Source organism: Capsicum annuum, chromosome 7 (assembly GCF_002878395.1).
Source record: "Capsicum annuum cultivar UCD-10X-F1 chromosome 7, UCD10Xv1.1, whole genome shotgun sequence".
In the NCBI taxonomy this organism is placed as follows: Eukaryota; Viridiplantae; Streptophyta; class Magnoliopsida; order Solanales; family Solanaceae; genus Capsicum; species Capsicum annuum.
In genome coordinates this window covers 225529002-225548754 of record NC_061117.1, presented here as the reverse complement: position 1 = coordinate 225548754, position 19753 = coordinate 225529002, and the positions used below count along the sequence as shown (strand labels likewise).

General features: G+C 35.8%; 2 protein-coding genes, 1 long non-coding RNA gene and 1 other non-coding gene across 11 annotated transcripts; 3 read left to right on the top strand and 1 right to left on the bottom strand.

Moving 5' to 3' along the window:
• Nucleotides 1-39: 39 nt before the first annotated feature.
• LOC107878827 (pentatricopeptide repeat-containing protein At5g66520) lies at nt 40-2596 on the top strand. The gene has a single exon (XM_016725973.2). The coding sequence runs from the start codon at nt 642-644 to the stop codon at nt 2538-2540; it is 1899 nt and encodes a 632-aa protein (XP_016581459.1). The 5' UTR covers nt 40-641; the 3' UTR covers nt 2541-2596.
• Nucleotides 2597-3080: 484 nt separating this feature from the next.
• On the top strand, nt 3081-5517 carry LOC107877431. The gene is made up of 3 exons (XR_001676359.2): nt 3081-3426; nt 3999-4873; nt 5334-5517. It is a non-coding gene; the product is annotated as an uncharacterized LOC107877431 (long non-coding RNA).
• Nucleotides 5518-9120: 3603 nt separating this feature from the next.
• Nucleotides 9121-16216, top strand: LOC107878826 (serine/threonine-protein kinase D6PK). Of its 8 annotated transcripts, none has more exons than XM_016725967.2 (3): nt 9121-9303; nt 10137-11185; nt 15138-16216. In XM_016725967.2, exons 2-3 carry the CDS (start codon nt 10272-10274, stop codon nt 16009-16011), a joined length of 1788 nt encoding a protein of 595 aa, XP_016581453.1. In that variant the 5' UTR covers nt 9121-9303; nt 10137-10271; the 3' UTR covers nt 16012-16216. The 8 variants fall into 8 exon arrangements, with proteins under 8 accessions (XP_016581453.1, XP_016581456.1, XP_016581458.1 ...); XM_016725970.2 differs by having other exon boundaries at nt 9121-9306; XM_016725972.2 differs by having other exon boundaries at nt 9123-9450.
• A 334-nt stretch (nt 16217-16550) lies between these two features.
• On the bottom strand, nt 16551-16623 carry TRNAF-GAA. Its single transcript has one exon. It is a non-coding gene; the product is annotated as a tRNA-Phe (tRNA).
• Nucleotides 16624-19753: the final 3130 nt, after the last annotated feature.

Below are 19753 nucleotides of genomic sequence, written 5' to 3'. Positions count from 1 at the left end.
CAGGAAACAATTTTAAGTGTTGTGGTTCTTGATTTTTCAATGTGCATACTATATGGTTTGATACTTGATTTATATATAAAGTAACTATCATACCCCGGATTAGTGAACGCCTGATGAGAGTTAACGGTCAAAACCACACCTAAATTATCGCTTCCGCTTCTCAATTTGGACCTTCACCGTCTACGTGTTAAAACAACATCTCTATCCCACCAAAGACCTCGTTCAAATTTTGGGCATGCAGTCGCCTACCCCAGGTTATTGAACACCTAACACCTGATGAGAGTTAACGATCATAAACAAACCTAAATTATCGCTTCCACTTCTCAATTTGAACCATCAACATCTACATATTAAAACCACATCTCTTCCTTCTCCTATCTAAACCATCACCTTTTCCATTTTTCTATGTGAAACCTAAATTATCGCTTCCACTTCTCAATTTGAACCATCAACGTCTACATATTAAAACCACATCTCTTCCTTCTCCTATCTAAACCATCACCTTTTCCATTTTTCTATGTGAACTATCGTCACAATTCAGATGTATTTTTAACCATTATCTCCAAAAAGAACACGAACTATATATAGGTAATAGGTTGATCCTTTATTAGCAACTAACATTGAAGTTTGAACCTAACACAATGCTAAATTCACTTTCCTTAGCATCTCCACTTCACCATTTGCCCTCCAAAAAACTCAAACCCTCCATTGATACCAACAACAAAGTACAAACAACACCCTCCATTGTCCACCATTTCACTTCTCCATTCGAACTCAAACAAGCCATTGCCTTCCTCATCAAAACCAACATACCTCTCTCCCTCCTCCCACTTCCTCGTATCGCTTCTGTTTGTGCACTCACTCCATACTTTCCTTTCGCACAGCAGATCTTCGACTCGGTTAACGAACAAGAACTTTCTGTATGGAATAGTTGTTTGAGAAAATTTGCTGAAACCCCATGTTCTGCAGCTGATGTTATGTTCCTGTTTCAGCAAATGCGGAGTTATAACGTGGGTGTTGATTGTTTCACTTGTTCGTTTGTTCTTAAAGCTTGTGTGGAGTTACGGGATGTTTCGTGTGCAAGAATTGTTCACGCATTGATAGAGAAACTTGGGTATCAATCGAATTTAGTTTTGGTGAATGCGCTGATCCATTTGTATGCGATTTGTGGAGTAATGGGTGATGCCGTCCTTCTGTTTGATAAAATGCCTCAACGAGACGTTGTGTCGTGGAATGTCATGATTACGCAGTTAGCGAAAGAGGGTGATGTTGATGAGGCGTTTGAACTGTTTGGGAGGATGAAGGAGAGGAATTTGAGGTCTTGGACTGCGATGATTACGGGTTTGGTTCATTGTGGGAAGGCTAAGGAGGCGGTTAGGCTTTTCGTAGAAATGGAAGAGACGGGGTTGAAGGCGAATGAGGTGACCGTAGTCGCTGTTCTTGCAGCTTGTGCTGATTTAGGTGCACTTGAATTGGGTAGAAGGATTCATGAGTATTCGGATGAGAGCGGGTTCAAGAGAAACGTTCACGTTTGCAACACTTTGATTGACATGTACATTAAGAGTGGTTGCTTAGAGGCTGCAAAAGTCCTTTTTGAAGAGCTGAAAGATCGAACAATTGTATCGTGGTCGGCTATGATACAGGGTTTAGCTATCCATGGACAGGCGGATGAAGCGTTAGAACTCTTCAACGAGATGATCAGAATGGGAGTGAAGCCTAATGAGGTAACGTTTCTTGGAATCTTGCACGCGTGTAGCCATATGGGGATGATCAAAGAAGGGCGAGAATTTTTCGCTAGCATGAGTAGGGACTATAACATTTCGCCCCAGATTGAGCATTATGGTTGTATGGTTGATCTCTTGAGTCGAGCAGGACTTCTTCAAGACGCATATGAACTCATCACAAGGATGCCTATAAAACCGAATGCTGTTATATGGGGTTCTTTTCTTGGTGGATGTAGAATTCGAAAGGATGTGGAAATGGCTGAGGAAGCGATGAGGCACCTAGGCGTACTAGACCCTCTTAACGACGGATACTACATTATTATGTCGAATATTTATGCAGAAGCTAAGCGTTGGGAAGATGCAGCAAGGGTGAGGAAGTTGATGAAAGATCGCGGAGTAAAGAAAACTCCAGGTTTGAGTACAATAACTATAGCACAAGCAACACACGAATTTGTGGCCGGAGATGATAACCATCCTCAGGCTGACAAGATCTTCAAGAGATGGGACAAACTGCTCGAACAAATGAGGTCCAAAGGATATGTACCAAATACTTCGCTGGTTGTACTAGACATTGAAGAAAACGAGAAAGAAAGATACTTATACCGCCATAGTGAGAAATTGGCCCTTGTTTTCGGTTTGATGAACACAAAAGCAGGAGAGACGATCAGAATAATGAAGAATCTTCGCGTTTGTGAAGACTGTCATGCTGCTTTCAAAGTAATATCAGAAATTGTCAAGCGAGAGATAGTTGTGCGCGATAGGAATAGGTTTCATTGTTTTAAAGATGGCTTTTGTTCTTGTAAAGATTATTGGTAGCAAATCTTGTACTTGGAGACCTTTTGTTTACTGCAATATATGTTTCTTGATTCAAATGAAGCATTAAAAATTCCAATGTATTTGTTTTTGATAATCGAGAAATCCTCGAGGGTCAGTTGTCACACAATTCGAAACTCCGGAGATAATAATGAGCTTGGTTGAAAATTGAAAAATGTACCTCCAAATATGTGTATCCGCAAATTTACTTCTTTTCAAGCCGAGCCTTGGAGTAACGGGTAAAGTTGTTGTCATGTGACCAGGAGGTCGCGGGTTCAAGCCTTGGAAATAGCCTCTGGCAGAAATGCAAGGTAAGGCTGTGTACAATACACCCTTGTGGTGAGGTCCTTCCCCGAACACCGCGCATAGTGATGGCTTTAGTGCACCGGGCTGTCCTTTTCATGTCAAATTTAATATATACAACAATTTATGAGACTAAAATTGTTAACTTTTTGCAAACTTGAAGTACCACAATTGTTTAGTGTATACTTAAAAGAACTATTTTGAACTTAATCTCAATCATGAGGGACCATTTTTGTCATTTGCTTTGAATCTTTGAAACTATTAGCAAAATGGATCAACAAATTCTTCTCTTTTTTTGGCCTGATTTTCATTTTCCATAGTTTTTGATTTTTCACAATATTTTGCAAAAATGGGATCTTCTGAAGGTGTAAGAGGTACACTGATAGTATATAGAAATCTACTTAATGCAGTGAAAAAACATATAGGGAATAAGGAAGATCACAAGATTTATTTCACTGATTTCATCAGGGAAGAATTCAAGAAGAATATAAATCTTGAATACTCAAAAAACTCTTCTTTTATTCAGCAAAGAATAAATCTTGCTCAAAATTATACTCATCTTCTCAACAATATTCATCATCATAAGGTAAGCTAGCTTCATTTTGTTATTGTGTTGTGTCTTTGTATTGTATGGGATTGTTATTTTAAATACCATGTTTGTTTTGATTGTTATTTGAATTTTGTTGTAGTGTATCGTTAAATTCAATGTTATATAATGATGAAAGGTTCCGTTTTATGTAATGACCGATTTGATGTGGTCATGTTGTTAGCGTAACCGGTAAAGTTGACCTCATGTGACCATGAGATCATTGGTTCGAGCTGTGGAAACAGTCCTTGTAGAAATAATGTGGGGTAAGGCTGCGTGCAATAGACCTTTGTGGTCCAGTCTCACTCATGGCGAGAGCTAAGTCCACTGGGTTGTCCAGGCGTCATTACCTTTTCTTTTTCTTATTTTGACTATGCTTGTTATTTAACAATCCTATTTTATCCTTTATCCTATATCGACCTACAACACTTCGTGTATCATATTTTCTTTATGATATTGTAAGTTTATTCGCAATGTGGTTGATGTGTGATATTATGTGACAACGGAAAATGATTCAATCTATCCAAATGTTATTCATCAAAACATTTTTTTTTGATAACTGTGGTGTCCAGGCCAGCTTGCACGCATCTTGACTAATTCCATGGAAAACCTGCTACCTTCCACCAGCAACAGGTATCAGGCAACTCTGTCCACCTAGGCTAGAACAGATGGGAAGAAATCACCTTGTGTTATTCATCAAAGCAAGCTGTAAGATGGTTGTTGACTAAGATGAAATGTACAAAGTTATTTTGACTCTTTATTATAGTGTTAGTTAATGGAAGAATGTGTGAAAACAATTGTTAGAAAGCAATTAAAAGATTGTTTAAGAGGATTTTTAGAAGTATTAGATAAATTTGGACATCAGAAGTATATATATATGAAATTTTTGTTCAGTTTACAATGTTTTAATTTACTTAGTTAAGGTGTATGGCCGAGTGAAATGTGCGTTTTACAGAAGGTGGCGAGAACACTAATGTTATGTGGAATGAGCGTAAACACTTTAAGGTTCAACACATCTACAAGAATAGAGCTCGCGGAAATGTGGATGTTGAGATGTATATATAATGAACATTATCAGACAATTAGATTATAAGTCATTATGCGATTATTAATGTTGTATGTTCGATAATATTACTAAAGATTTTTTGTCTCTGATACGCCTAATGTATATACGATCAATGTGGAAGTCTTCCTTTGTCAACTATGACATTTTTTGTGGTACGTGAACTCTCTCCGCGATCATGGTTCTTTGACTCTTACGTTCTTGTTTTCTTGAATTGTGATATAAATTGCATTTCACAAATGTGGCGTTTCTACATTTTTCCAGGACTTGTTATTTTCTTACAACATTGCAGTGAATAGATCAAACGAGATGACAAAAGTGCTGAAAAGATCTGCTGCAAGTGTAGGTCTACGCCTTCCTGATGCTTATCGGCCTTAAAAGCTGGTAAGTTTTCACCATTTCCTTTCCATTTGCCTGTTTGTGACATTGTGGTAAACGTTGGCTGTGTAGTTTACGCTGGACTTGATTGTGTTGGACGTGAAATTGTGTAATCCAACGTCAACAACTGTGATTGATGGAAAGGTGGCTGGAAATACATCTATGTAGGATTAGGGTGGGGATGTTCGTGGTTCTGAGTTGTCGATGGAGGTTTGCATCTTTAACGTTATTGGACATTGTGGTTCTGAGTGTGAATGAGAATCTGTCACACTGTAAAGCAACTTGAATGAGTTTGATAAATTCTTGTGGCCGAAATGTGAATGGTTCCATAAAAACATTTATAACATTTGATACTTATATCTGCAAAGTTTTCGATCCATCTCTGCATACTTGTTTGTTTGCAGCATATGTGTCACGTCAAGTCCGTCTCTCATACACATTTTCTCAATTTATTTGTTGTTTGCAGTACTGGTATCTCGTCGAAGATGATTTGTCCCTTGTTTTTCGTTCGATGAACACCAAACCAGGAGAGACGATCAGAATAATGAAGAAGTCGCCGCTTTTGTCAAGACTGTCAATACTGTATGCTTTCAAAGTAAACATCAAAAATTGCCAAGCAAGAGATGGCTATTGATCTTGTAAGGACAATTGGTAGCAAATCTTGTATATGGATACCTTTCATTGTTTTAAAGATGGATTTTGTTCTTTTAAGGACTAATGGTAACCATTACTCCATTTGAGCATGTTTCTCTTTGCTGTCATCATCTCCCTTTTTCCTGTTTGTTCCGCCCCGGGCCCACCCCGAGAACCGTGGGCTAATACCCACCGATTTGATCCAAAAACGGTCCATTCGCGTATCAATTTCACCCATTGCTGACCCTACCAAGCCACCCTGGCCCGCTCCACAGCCCGCCTGGGCCCCTGGTCGATTTTCGGCCCAAAATACGTCCGATCCTCGGGCCCATCTCGAGAATTATGGGCTAACACCTACCGATTTAGCCTGAAAACTGCCGTTGGCAACGTTTCGCCCATTTGGACACCCTGGGCCTCTCCACAGCCCGTCTGGGGGCCGCCGAAGTGGTCCTTTGGAAGCAACCTCTCTACCTACTTGTAGGGATAAAGTCCTTTGGATACCTTGTTTTAAAGATGAATTTTGTTCTTGTAAGGACTAATGGTAAACATTACTCCATTTGAGCAATGGTTCTGTTTGTTATCATCATCTCTTTTTCTCTGTTTGTTTGGCTCGAGCTCAGCGCGAGAATTGTGGGCTAATACCCACCGATTTGACCCAAAAACGGTCCGTTCGTGTATCAATTTCGCCCATTGCTGACCCTACTGTGCCATCCTGGCCCGCTCCACAGCCCTCCTGAGGGCCGTTGGTCGATTTTCGGCCCAAAATACGTTCGTTCCCCGGACCCATATCGAGAATTGTGGGCTAACACCCATCGATTTGGCCCGAAAACGACCCGTTGACAACGTCTCGCCCATTTGGCCACCCAAACAGCCTCGCCGGGCCACCCTAGGCCTCTCCACACCCCATCTGGGGCCGCCGAAGTGGTCCTTTGGAAGCAACCTCTCTACCTACTTGTAGAGATAAAGTCTACGTCCACACTATTCTCCCTAAACCTCACACGTGGGATTACGCTAAGTTTGTTATTGTTGTTGTTAAGCCTCACTAAAATCTAATTGCTTGGTCAATTATTGAAAAAGAATATGATAAAAAAATAGTTGTTGTCAACAATGTCTAGTTGTTTGTAATGTTAAAATAAATAGTGAATGCGTATCATCATTCAATTAACTATACAATTGCTAAAATAAACAATGCAATTGAAAGGGCAAAGGTCACACCAATTTGACCAAATCATGTCATGTCATTCCTTTCTATAGTTGTGGAGCACCTCAAATTCAGGTGCTCTAACTATAATCTCAAATAATCATATACTCTTTTTCCGTTCGTATTATCTGTCTTTTAAAATTTTTGCACACAACATAACAATATTCGTCTACCTATCAACCGGTGGCGAATGAATAATACAAGTTGCATTTTCTATACATAATATAGGAATCTTTTATCTTTTAATATAAATAATTTAAAGTAAAAAGTCAAGCAAAATCAAGTAGAGCACTAGGTAAACCCTCTAAAACACTTTCTTAAAGAGAAACTTCATGTAAATTTCGTAATACATATGAAAAATCACTAATTTTACCGTAAGGACCTAATAATTGAACCCGTCGAACCATCATTAATTAACAATTTTTAAAAATATATATATATATTCAGCAAATTTTAGGATATGTTCTATAGTTGTAATAGATAGATAATATAATTGTCCAGATTCAATAACTAGATATAAAATAATTTGCTTCATGAAAATTAGGGAATAAAGGAAAAATTTGACATTATTCCCCCTTCACATGCAATTAAGAGTAAACCCGTGACTACTTAATTATTTTATATTTTATATACAAATATTTATTTGTTTGTTCTCTTTATATTTTATATGAGAATCCAGACTGTTGTGAGGTGACATAATAAATACAATTGCTATGATCCACAAAACACAAATTATTTTCATTTTATAAATTTGCTACCTAAAATTAGATCTCATTTCATAATTTTTTGCACCTAATTTGGACCATATACCATTATCTAATTGATTTGACTGCTAACAACTCTGTGAAAACCACCATTTCCCAAGCCATGTGGTTAGCCGCAGTTGCGAAATCAGAATTTTCATTAAGATATTCAAAAGTCAAATAAATTCAACATCTACGATATATACATAAAATAATATCGTTAATCGTATGTAAATAGTATAATTTTTTGATGACGGAAGTTTGAATGAACTCTCTTGATCCTACCTGGCTCCACTCCTGACGGGCTACTGGATCAAGCATGCATGTGAAAAAACCCTACCATTCTATGTGGGACGTTGTGTACAAAGTTAAGTTAAATCGTGCGTAAAAAGAATTACTGCTAAAAATATACATCATATAAAAGTATGAAGATTTAAGTGGTACGTTCGACAATTGTAAAGAATCTTTACACTATTAAGTCAAGCAAAATCTAAAAAAAGTAAAATCTATCAAAACTTTACTCCTATCTTCACGAGATAAAAACACAGTCTCCGATAGATCCTAGAAAATATGGAGAAATATGAGAAAAGTAGTAATAATAATAATACCAATAAGTCTTTGTGATTAATGTTTTTGTGGAGATTCATGATCTCTAATTTTTGGTGTTTTATATTTGGAATATAACATATAATATAATAATATATAATAAAAGAAAGTATATAGCATGAGAGACAGGTTGGATAGAGGTGGTGGCCCATATGTTGATTCAGACACTTGTGTTTGGGACAAAATACATTGAAATTATTGAACCTCTAAAGCTTTACTGTACCTTTGACCCACCCCCTCACCACCCTATCCCCACCCCCCACACATCTTCTCTTTTTCTTCTATATTTCTTAATATAAAAAAAAAAAAAAATCTACTAATGTGGTAATATTTTTCTCCGTGCTAATTTATGTGACATAAATTAAATTTTAAGAGTAAATTATAATTTAATTTAAATTATGAATTTAAGCATATTAAAATAAAATCTGTATACTTAAAATTGGATAAAAAGTATTATTTTTTGTATAGGCATAAAACTTTTTGCTATTATTTGTTATTTTTAGTTATCTTTTATTATTATTTTCTTTTATCTAACTCTGTCCTAATCAAGTGAAATTAAGTGTCTGAAAGAGTTCATGATCTGATCTATAGGGCTTTCGGAGAACGACTAGAGAGATGCCCATATCTTTTTGATGAATGTGGGATCGAGGTTCAGTTTATTTGGAAAAAATAAGTCAATCTTAGGGGAAGCCATTCGAATGATTTAATTGATGACTTCGCTTCGATCTCTTTGCTTGAACCCAAATAAGACTTCAATCATTCAACTTTAACTTCTAAAGGAGGAATCACGCCACTTGAAATTTCAAAAAGTGAATCCCATATTTTTATTGATTCTTTTAGTTAAAGCCGAGAGTTCATCTAAAATAATCGTTTTATCTATATAACTGAAGTTAGGACTGTGTAAATTATATTTTTATCGAATCTCACTTGATGTATAACATTAAATATATTACTATTATTATTATTATTGTAACAAGTATTATAAATCTTAATTAAAAAATATCCCATTTGAAATAGGAAAAGTGTCACGTAAATTAATACAAGTAGTATTAGATTTAGCTCCAATTGTCAAGAATCACCCAACCAACTCCTTTTCTTCACTCCCAAAGCCTTTTTTTCTCCACAATTTTTTTCTCTTTAATCTTTTCTTTATCTAACAGTATAAAGATTGCTTTTTTTATTTTCTTTTTCCATTTCCATTCATTGCTGAACCTAAAAAAAACCCCTCAAAGCTCTCATCTATGTGACTTCAGGTAGTAGTACTATTTTTTAGGCTACTTTTGAACTGGTCCAGTAGTTTGCTTGGTGGGTTTTTATAGATTTCTTTGTTTTTAGCATATTGGGTCTTTGTGGGGTTTTCTTGAAAAAAATTAAAATAGAAAAAAAGAAGAAGAAAAAAGGTGGGTCTTTTACACAAGATCTGTATGCTTTCATTGACCCTTGTTGTGTTTCTTTATTTACATTTTTGTGGGGTTGTTCTTATCTTCTTCTATGTGGTGATTGATAGCTCTTTCAGTGCTTTTAATGTCTGCATTTTAGTTTTTTTTTTTTGCCTTGTTATATTAGGTTCTTGAAAAAAAAGGAATTGGTTGATTTGTTTTTGAGGTAAAATTAGCTGTTTTGGACCTTTAATTGTTACTTAGTTATAATGATCTGCTGTTTACTGGTTAATTTTTGTTGGATTAGCATGCTAAATGAGTGTTGATTTTCTTGACCTTGTGTATTTTGGGCTTATTATACCAAGTATCAAGTCCTTTGTGTGTTGAGGTTTTTGTTTTCTTTCCATTTTTCACTTGTTAATGATGAATGATTTCAAGTTATGCTTCTTTTTGTTTCTTGAATTAGTCCTGTTGTTTGTTGTTTTATAGTTCTATTGCTTCATTTTGGAGCTTTTTACTGTGCTACACTTGAGCCGAGGGTTGATCGGAAACAACCTCTCTACCTGCACGAGGTAGTGGTAAGGTCTGTGTACGCTCCCCAGACCTCACTTGTGGGATTTCGCTGTGTATGTTGTTGTTGTTGTTGTTGCTGTTTACTGTGATTGAGCAGTGAGCTATGTGTTTATGGTTTTCTTGTTTCAATTTAGGAACTTTCTGTGTTGTTGATGGAGCTGGTGATGTTGGCGTGTGTTACTAATAAGAAGGGGGTTAATGAATTGATCTCGGAGTCTGAGTAATGGGTTTGTTCAGCACAGTGCATTTAGGTATTAATATTTGCTTCAATGGCCTCGACAACTTCTTCCAAGACAACTGGAAATCAGACAGCAGAACGGAGTTCTCGCAGGTATGCACCTTCCCAAGTTTCGAAAAGTAACAAATCAGAGACTGCAACTTCTAAAGAACGAGAAGTTGTATCGAAACAGCTTATGGTAGAACCTACGGTTGGTCAAAAGTCACAGAGTAGTCAGCCTAAGGGATCTTCCAACTCACTTGCTGATAAATTCGATGCAAGCTTATATTTGGGGAATTCAAAACATTCAGCTAGTGTAGTAGGTTCTATGCCTACCGAGGCGAAAGGCTCACAAGGCACAGCCGATCAGGAAACGAAGAGTTCTATTAAGGACAGCTCAGCATCAGCGAAAGTTAGTGATGGGGCAAGTAGTATTGCAAAAACAAGTGGAAGTGCCAAAATTAGTGACCGAGCAGATTTTCCTGAGAGTGGTAAGAGCAGCATCTGTAGGGGAAGCACAGGAACTGACGTAAGTGAGGAGAGTACTTCTAGCAGCTTGAGCAGCAGCGTCAACAAACCTCATAAAGCTAATGACTCAAGATGGGAAGCCATCCAAGCTATCCGGACTAAGGATGGGGCATTGGATTTGAGGCACTTCCGGCTGCTGAAGAAGTTGGGAAGTGGTGATATTGGAAGTGTTTATCTATCTGAGTTGTGTGGCACAAAGTGTTATTTTGCAATGAAAGTTATGGATAAGGCATCCTTAGCTAGTCGTAAGAAATTGCTTCGTGCTCAGACAGAAAGAGAGATATTGCAGTCCCTGGACCATCCGTTTCTCCCAACATTATATAGCCATTTTGAAACAGAAAAGTTTTCATGTCTAGTGATGGAGTTCTGCCCAGGAGGAGACCTGCACACACTCAGACAGAGACAGCCAGGGAAGCATTTTTCGGAACAAGCGGTGAAGTATGATACTTGATCTCTGACCTTACAGTCTTTAGATAGTTTGTTGTTCTTTCTTTTAGAAAAGTTTGCGTCTTTTGTTGCTTTCAGGCCTGGAGTATTATTTCCAGAATTTACAACTTTGATTATATCTTTAACTGTTATGTCCATATATGCTTTTGTTACAGCTGTAGATATAACTAATCCAACGCCATCCATTATTTCTAACATAAAAAATAATTGATCCGACAGATACACTGATAGCAATCAAGGGATATAAATGTCTCTAAATGACATATGATTATCTTCATCAGGTTATCTATGCTGTTGACTAGAGAAATTGAATTGAAGCAAACTGTCTTCTATGCAAGTTCCTAAAGCATTTGGATTGCATGTATTTCAGTTATATAATTTACTTGTGGACATTTTCGTTGCATGTTGACCTCACCTAGATATCTGTGTTTGAGAAGCTGGTTATTTTATATTCTAACTTTATTCTTTAATCAGTGGTTTAGATCTTATATCTTAAATTCTTAAAATGAGTGTGCTCGAGTTACTTTGGGATCATTTGCTTAGGTTTTTCTTTTTTCGATATGTATTATTTGCTCATGTTTTTCTTACCAAGTCAAGTGGATGTTTGAACCGGTTTATATTCCTCTCCTGTGTTGGATCTATATGAAACTGTTTTTGTTCTTTGTTGTCTGTTGCATGTTCTTCTTGTCAACTATATTCCAATTTGATGCAAGCGACAAGTTAGTGTGACCACTATTTTAATTGCACATGGTAATTTTGTTTATTTTACATCAAAATTTGGTGCCTGCAGGCACGTAACATGTTTCTATAGTCATTAAGATTGTTGTTTGTTGTGGTCCTGTAGTTGCGGTAATCAGCTAAGCTGCAGATGTATTTCTTATTTGGCAAATAAATCTTTCATTTTAGTAGTCATCCACCTGATTTAAAATATTTAAGTAACCTTTTTCACTTTTCAATATTACATTCATTAATTAAAACCACGAACAAGAACTTGGATCAAATCGGTATTGATATACCTATTCGATCCGAGCTCTCTTTTATCGGTTGATGTTGGAGCATTGAAAGACTGACAAATGCTCACTTTGACTCATTCCTGTGACCTTCTTTTCTTTCTAATCATTTGCAAAACATTGACCTCTTTAATGTAATGGGAAATTCTTATTCGGTAAAGTAAATAGGTGTTATGGAAATATTTACGGCCCGTTGGACCATCAAATTTTCACTTTTTCCGGAGTTGAACTCCGGAAAACATGTTTGGCCATAAAATTATGAAAAATTCTGTTTTCACTTTTTTCAAAAAAATTTCAGAAAATCCAAAAACAACAAAAGGTTGTTTCCGCTCCAAATTACCCACAAAAATCCAAAAACAACTCTTTTATTTGTTTCATGGCCAAAAACAACTCCAATTTTCAAATATCATTTTTCACTTTGAAAGCAAAAACTACTTCTTTCTATTTTCACAATGAAGCATGCCAAACACCTACTTACGTCATCAAAAACGTCAGTTTCAATTGTATATGACATCTGAAAATCTTCCTGGCTGTTCGATTGTTAATTCGACATATTTAACAAACTCTTATAGTAACCCATCCAACTGTATTCTCAACATATGCATAAGTTAAATTCAACTAGTTAATATAAGACAGAGGAAGCATTTAATAGCCAGATCTAAGGTAAGTGTCGCCTTCTTCTCCCCTTGAATAAAAGGAAAAAAAAAAAGGTCGAGCACAAACAAGGGAAAATTGGTAAAGATGATCTTTTGGAGCACCAAGAAAGTTGTCCCTGTCGGACTAAATCACTACCAATCAGTATTTTTGTTTTGATAACCGTGGTGTTTGGGCTAGCTTTCACGCATCTCGATTAAGTCCACAGAATGCATGTCACCTCCCACCAGCAATAGATATCAGGTAACTTGATCAGTAATTTTTAATTTGGTGTGACAGAGTTGGGGGGGAGGGGGGGTTATAGGTCTCTTACCCACGTAGCTAAGACTGAATTTGGAACCTTCTCATTCATTACATTAGGTTAAGAGATCTAACCAAGCATGTGAAATGCGACATTGACTCAAGAAAGTCAATAAAAGAAAAGGCCAAACCTTAGAGTTCGCTGTAACCAGATCTTCAGTTTTGTTGGCAATCTTCTCTTCTTTGCAATTAAAATCTTCTCAGCTTGCACCCGAGGGTGTGACCTAGTGGTTAATGAAGTGGGTTGAGAACAGTTCTCAGGTTCAAAACCCAATGGAGGCAAAAACACTAGGTGATTTCTTCCCATCTGTCCAAGACGTAATGGCCAGAGTTATCCTGACAGAGTTCTAGTGGGAGGTAGGAGATACCCGTGGAACTAGTCGAAGTTCAGGCAAGCGCCCAGACTCCACGGGCATTAAAAGAAAATCTTTTCACCTTCTTTTACAGTTTTCTGCTCTAGGGATTTCTTGTATGTGTCGGTCCATTCATGTGTCCTTTTTTTCCATAATCAGGTAGCAAATACAGGAAATATTATTTACTGTTATAACCGACTTGCTTTCTGTCCTCGCATTTTCTTTTTCTGAATTGATGCTACAACCTTCTGCCTCTCTTCTAAAAGATTTGAGTAGCAATTCATCCCTTCCTATTTATGTATTTCTCTGAATTTGACAAAGTTATGCATACACCAAAATTAGCTTTGATACACCTCATTGTACTTTCTGGCATTAAAAGGTGCTGAAACTTCCAAAACGTACCCTTGATGTCATTATACAGTATCTTAATTATCCAGGCCACATAATTTAATTTCTCTTTTGGATTTCTCTGCTCAATAATTGAATTTGTTTGCTTCAATTTATGATTCTCTTAATTGGAACATATCCGAAAAAGTGCTCTTCTTAATGAATATTAGTATCTGATGGTTTAATTATTCTTGTTGCTGATAAAAATTTTACTAACTTCTAAATCTAAGAATTAGTTCCTTTGAACTCTGTAAAGTTGAGGTCATTCTTTGCTAGGGAGAAAAAAGGTATATTTAACTTGAGATTAGGCAAGAGTTTCTGGTGATTTTACCGGAAAAGAAAAGAAAGAGAGTTTCTAAGGATAGAAGAAACATCAAGTAGAATGCAGTTTCTAAGGATAGAAGAAACATCAAGTAGAATGCTAAAGTACGTTGCTGTCCAACTCCTTACTCTTTTACCGCGTATTCCATCCAAATAGTAAACTTCTATGGCTTTCTGGTTGTGTGTCTCAACAGATCCTCTAGCATCCAAGAATGCAGGGACTAGTTATTCATCTGCTCATCATGGACTTTATTCTCTGTTGCTGTCGGTTTGGTTTAAACTATCTTGAAACCCTCTGTAAATGATTTGAATATGTTGAGGAAAATGAGATCGGTTTAGGGAGATTCAAAGGAAAAAACATGAACTAAGTGTTCATGTTTCTTCATTTGTTTGAAACTGTTTTTATTTGAACCAAAAAGTGAAGTAATTCTAGAATTAGAAATTTCTGCCCATCCAAACAGCGTTGTTATGGAGAACTCCTTGTTACCTACTTGTATATCTACTGATGAACTTTGAAATCCTCCAGGTAATAAACAATTTATGTTTCCTACTTATCATCATTGAGAAGATTCGGACCTCTTTTAGAATCTGGCGCGATTGCTCCTTTTGGGTCTAAGAAATTGCATACTATGCATATCAAGAAAGTTGTAAGTTAGTGTATTCGTAAATGTTTTTGACATGATTTGAATGCCATGTGGCAGTTTTTTGGAATATCTAAAGTATCAAGAATATTTGTGTATTTTTTCTCGAGAAGCCTTTTGTTACTAGTACTAAAACTCCAAGGAAGCAGGCATAAATTATCAGGATTTTCATTTGTGCTTTCTGCCTTTGCTTAATTTCAAACCCGGGAACAAAAAGTTTGTGTTGGTGACTGCGGTTTATTAATTCGTTAGTGTTGTATTGTATCTTAAATTGCAGGTTCTATGTAGCAGAAGTGCTCCTTTCTCTGGAATACCTCCACATGCTTGGCATTGTCTACCGTGATCTCAAGCCAGAAAATGTGCTTGTCAGAGAAGATGGACACATAATGCTGTCTGATTTTGATCTCTCCCTTCGCTGCGCTGTCAGTCCAACTCTTGTCAAGTCAGCATCTCTTGAAGGTGAGCCGCTGCGCAAGAATTCAGCTTATTGTGCACAGCCAGCATGCATCGAGCCCTCTTGTATTCAGCCATCCTGTGCTGTTCCTACAACATGTTTCGGACCTCGCCTCTTTTCCAGCAAGTCAAAGAAAGAAAAGAAATCTAAAACTGAAATAGGGAACCAAGTTAGCCCATTACCAGAGCTTATTGCCGAGCCTACTGGAGCACGGTCAATGTCATTCGTCGGGACTCACGAGTACTTAGCACCTGAGATAATCAAAGGCGAAGGACACGGGAGTGCAGTGGACTGGTGGACCTTTGGTATCTTTCTATACGAGTTACTCTTTGGCAAAACTCCCTTCAAGGGATCAGGAAATCGACAAACTCTTTTCAACGTTGTTGGTCAGCCACTGCGGTTTCCAGAATCACCAGTGGTCAGTTTCTCCGCGAGGGATCTTATCCGAGGGTTGCTCGTGAAGGAACCACAGCATAGATTGGCATACAAAAGAGGAGCCACAGAAATCAAGCAGCATCCCTTCTTTGAAGGTGTAAATTGGGCATTGATTCGTTGCGCGAGCCCTCCTGAGATCCCGAGGCCCGTGGAATTCGAGCGAATTTCAGTTCCAGCAGCATCAACAAGTGAGAAAGCTGTAGCTGGAACTGTTCCTTATCAGAAGAATTCAGACAACTATCTTGAATTTGATTTCTTTTAATCTATTTTTTTTTTTTTAATATCTTATTTTTCGTCGAGCCGATTGGCTGGCTGTTCGTCTTCATGAAACATACAAAGGCTGTACAACATTTGAAAGATGTCATGTGAAGGTTTGGGTAGTTTGATGATCCTATTATTGTTTGAGTTATAATTGAACAGTTAAAAAGAATTTGTTGTATGGCAAAGCACTACAAGTTTGATGCTAAGCAGTTTCTCATGTATACAGGTGAATGTTTGGTTCTTCAACTTATTTGAATGTATAAAGTGTTGAAATTAGCTTTGCAATAACACTCAGCCACTCGATTCCTCTCCGATAACCGGTGCACAGAGCATCTTGCGTTATTATGATATCCAACTTAAAGTTCAGGTAGGATTTGAGGAAGGACTACACTCAAAACGGTTGTAATATAGCTAGTTTATAAGTTCGAACCGTAACTTGTATAAATCATACGAAGACAACTTTATCGTTGCTCCGAGAAACTCCTAAAGAACTAGAACAAACAAACAAGAGAGCAAAATGAGAAAAAGTTGAAAAAGGAATGCGGTGAACGTGGATCGAACACGTGACCTTCAGATCTTCAGTCTGACGCTCTCCCAACTGAGCTATCCCCGCTACTTGTCATTGATGTATTGAACAATGTTTATCACACCAAATTATAGCTAGCTCGGTGCATTAAACATTCCGTGTTCATGTAGGATCGAGGAAATGACCGTAACGAAGGAGTGTGATGTAAGTAAACTACTATAACTTATAGAAACTCAAAAAATAAAGGCAACTCGATGCGTGTGATTTAAGTAGTTTACACTGACATATATAAACTAAAAAATTCAGTTCGATGTATAAAGTATTTCATATGCGCGCAAGGTTTAGGAGTATCTCAAGAACGTATGGCCTAGGCATATTATATAAACTATTAGTATTATTACATATGGTAGTAAATAACTACCTTATTTTCTAGATTATTATTTTTAATATGATTCTTAATAGGAAGGTATGAAGAATGTGGATTAATAGAATCCGTCCGTACTAGTAGGAAAGAGTGTTTTAGTTTGTATCTGCACCTGGAGTTTCCTGTTCGTGATGTTTCGCTGATATCTATAATTTCGAATAGATAGTTTACAGTATGTTATCTCATTTTGTTGTGTGCTTTTATGACTTTTTGTTTGTTAGACATGTTATCTGTCCTAAGCCGAGGGTTTATCGAAAACAATCTCTCTACTTCATCTAAGATCGTCGTATGGATTACATACACTTTACCCTCCCTAAATTCCATTTTGTAAGAATACACTGAATTTGTTATTGTCGTTGTATTTTCACTTTCAATCGACAACTAACAAAGGGCAATTTGGTGAATAAAGCATCTCGTTTTCGTGCACAGTTTCAAACAAGCCGCACCCCAAATAATATGATATAAATAATTTATTTTAATAAAAATATAAATAAAATAATGATTGCTTTCACGAGTCAAACCAGTACGTATAAGCCATATGAAAGACAATACTATTTTATAGAAGAGCATTGGATTCTATACCTTTCTTTTAGTGATGTTTCCACAATCAAACAAAAAAATATGAATAATTTTGTTCCCAAATATGTCCATGTAATGCATATGGATTGACACGTGTCACCACCATGATATTTTTACTGTATTAAACATGGTGCATAATATAAAGTTCAAAATTAAGCATCTTGTATAAGCACCTTCTATTTGGAGAAATTAAAATATCTATAACACGCATACTATAAAATTTTATATGCATAATTAACATATCCAAAATCCAACGAATTCATATATCCATAGCTTTTTCTTTTCTTTTTTTTAAAATAATAATCACTTTTCAATTAATTTTATATTCATGACTATATTGTATTATCATAAAGATAAATATTCCAATTGTTTGGACAACCTTACAACTTCCCCTCACACCACATGGCTACAGTAAATGTACAATATTGTTTGTGCATGGTGAGATTAATTATTGTTAGTTTTTTATAATGACAATTTCAAATTAATATACGATGATAATTAAAATCATAATCCAAGCTTTATAAATATTTAGTTAAAATTGCTTAATACATGTATATAGTATTTGAACAAAAGTAATAGGTTATAGGTTCACATAAACTCATGCGTTACATTAGGTTTGCATCTATATATGTGAATCCATTAGATGAATAATAATTTGTATACATTTCAATCTAATCAGATTTATTTTGTATCAAGAGATTTTATCATATATAGTTTTACCACTTTTTTTTGTGTTTCTCATCCGGTGTTTGGTGTCTACATTGGAGTCCCGATTAATCCGGATCGCCCATAGCAGGGCCCATTAAGGGGTAGCGCTCCCAATGGAATTTTCTCCATACCCAAGACTCGAACCCGAAACCTCTAATTAAGGGTGAAGCAGTCCCACCACCACACCACAAACTATGTTGGTTAGTTTTACAACTTTTATATTGACTATTAACTTATCGTAATTCTCCTTCTTTATTTAGGTCTTAAGGATAGTTGGTCTTAAAGATAGTTATATTTCACGTATAAACGATGTTGCTAAAAGAATATAAATAATTGAAAATCTTTATATTTACACAAAATAATCACTTGCTTTTTCTAAGGTATAGTGAGTGAATTGATATATTATATTCCTACTTACATAAAATATTAGATTAATTTGTAGCTAATAAAAAATACTTGTAATAATATATTAAAATCCCACTAATCTATGGGTCAACACACCATCATTCTTTAATGAAAGCTATATAAAGTTGAGTTCTCACTATACTCACCATAAAATGTCGAAAATCGAATTATTGAATCGAATTAAAAAATTTGGTAATTGATATTTAATAATTTGGTATTTGGTGTAGTATTTAGGAGTAAAATTTTAACATTTTGATATTCAGGATTGGGTTTGATACAAGATATTAATACCGTTTGCTATTCGGTATTAACCAAATACCAAATTTTACACGCATACACATATATGTATATCCAACAAACTCAATGAAAATAGTATTAGTCATCCCAAAGAATTTCTTAAACCTTGATAATATATTTGTAAAATGCAACAAAAAAATACTAAATATGCTTCTATTAAATATACTCTTTGAAATTTAAATGTATATTTGCACATCTCAAATTTTAATATGATATTATTAAATACCGTACCGTATCAAAGTTTAATTTACCACTTATCGAATTATCGAATCGATATTTATAAGTATGGTATATGATATTTACGTTCAAATATCGATTATCAAATTCAAATTTTAAAAATACTGAATCGAATACCGAATGCACATTTCTCACTATCTCTCAAATAAACAAATGTCATGTTTTTTAATGTGATGTAGAGAACTCGAAGGGGGATAAAAAGTAGTTAAATAAATTGATCAATATGGACTAATTAGATTGGAACAACCTAAAAAAATATATTATTACTTGGCATTTTACGTGACATGAACTTACTGGTAGATTGACTTGATTCATTATAAATATGATTTTAGTTACATTGTCATTTTCACAAAAAGGATCCATGAAAATAACACGATTCAAAGACTAATATGTGGTACTATATATTTACTCCAAAAGAAAAACATGTAAATTCTTTGGTAATGTGTATTATTATATTATGTGTAAATACATAATTACCCAATGATCTTATTCAAGTATTGTAAAAAGACACCTAAATTTTAACTTCGACCTATTACCCCATGATTTTTCTTTATTTTGTTGCAAATA

Coding starts and splice junctions, on each gene's coding strand:
- LOC107878826 (XM_016725967.2), top strand. CDS start 10,272: ATGGCCTCGACAACTTCTTCCAAGACAACTGGAAATCAGACAGCAGAA. Junction 11,186..15,137: donor TTTTCGGAACAAGCGGTGAA/GTATGATACTTG, acceptor CTTAAATTGCAG/GTTCTATGTAGCAGAAGTGC.
- LOC107878827 (XM_016725973.2), top strand. CDS start 642: ATGCTAAATTCACTTTCCTTAGCATCTCCACTTCACCATTTGCCCTCC.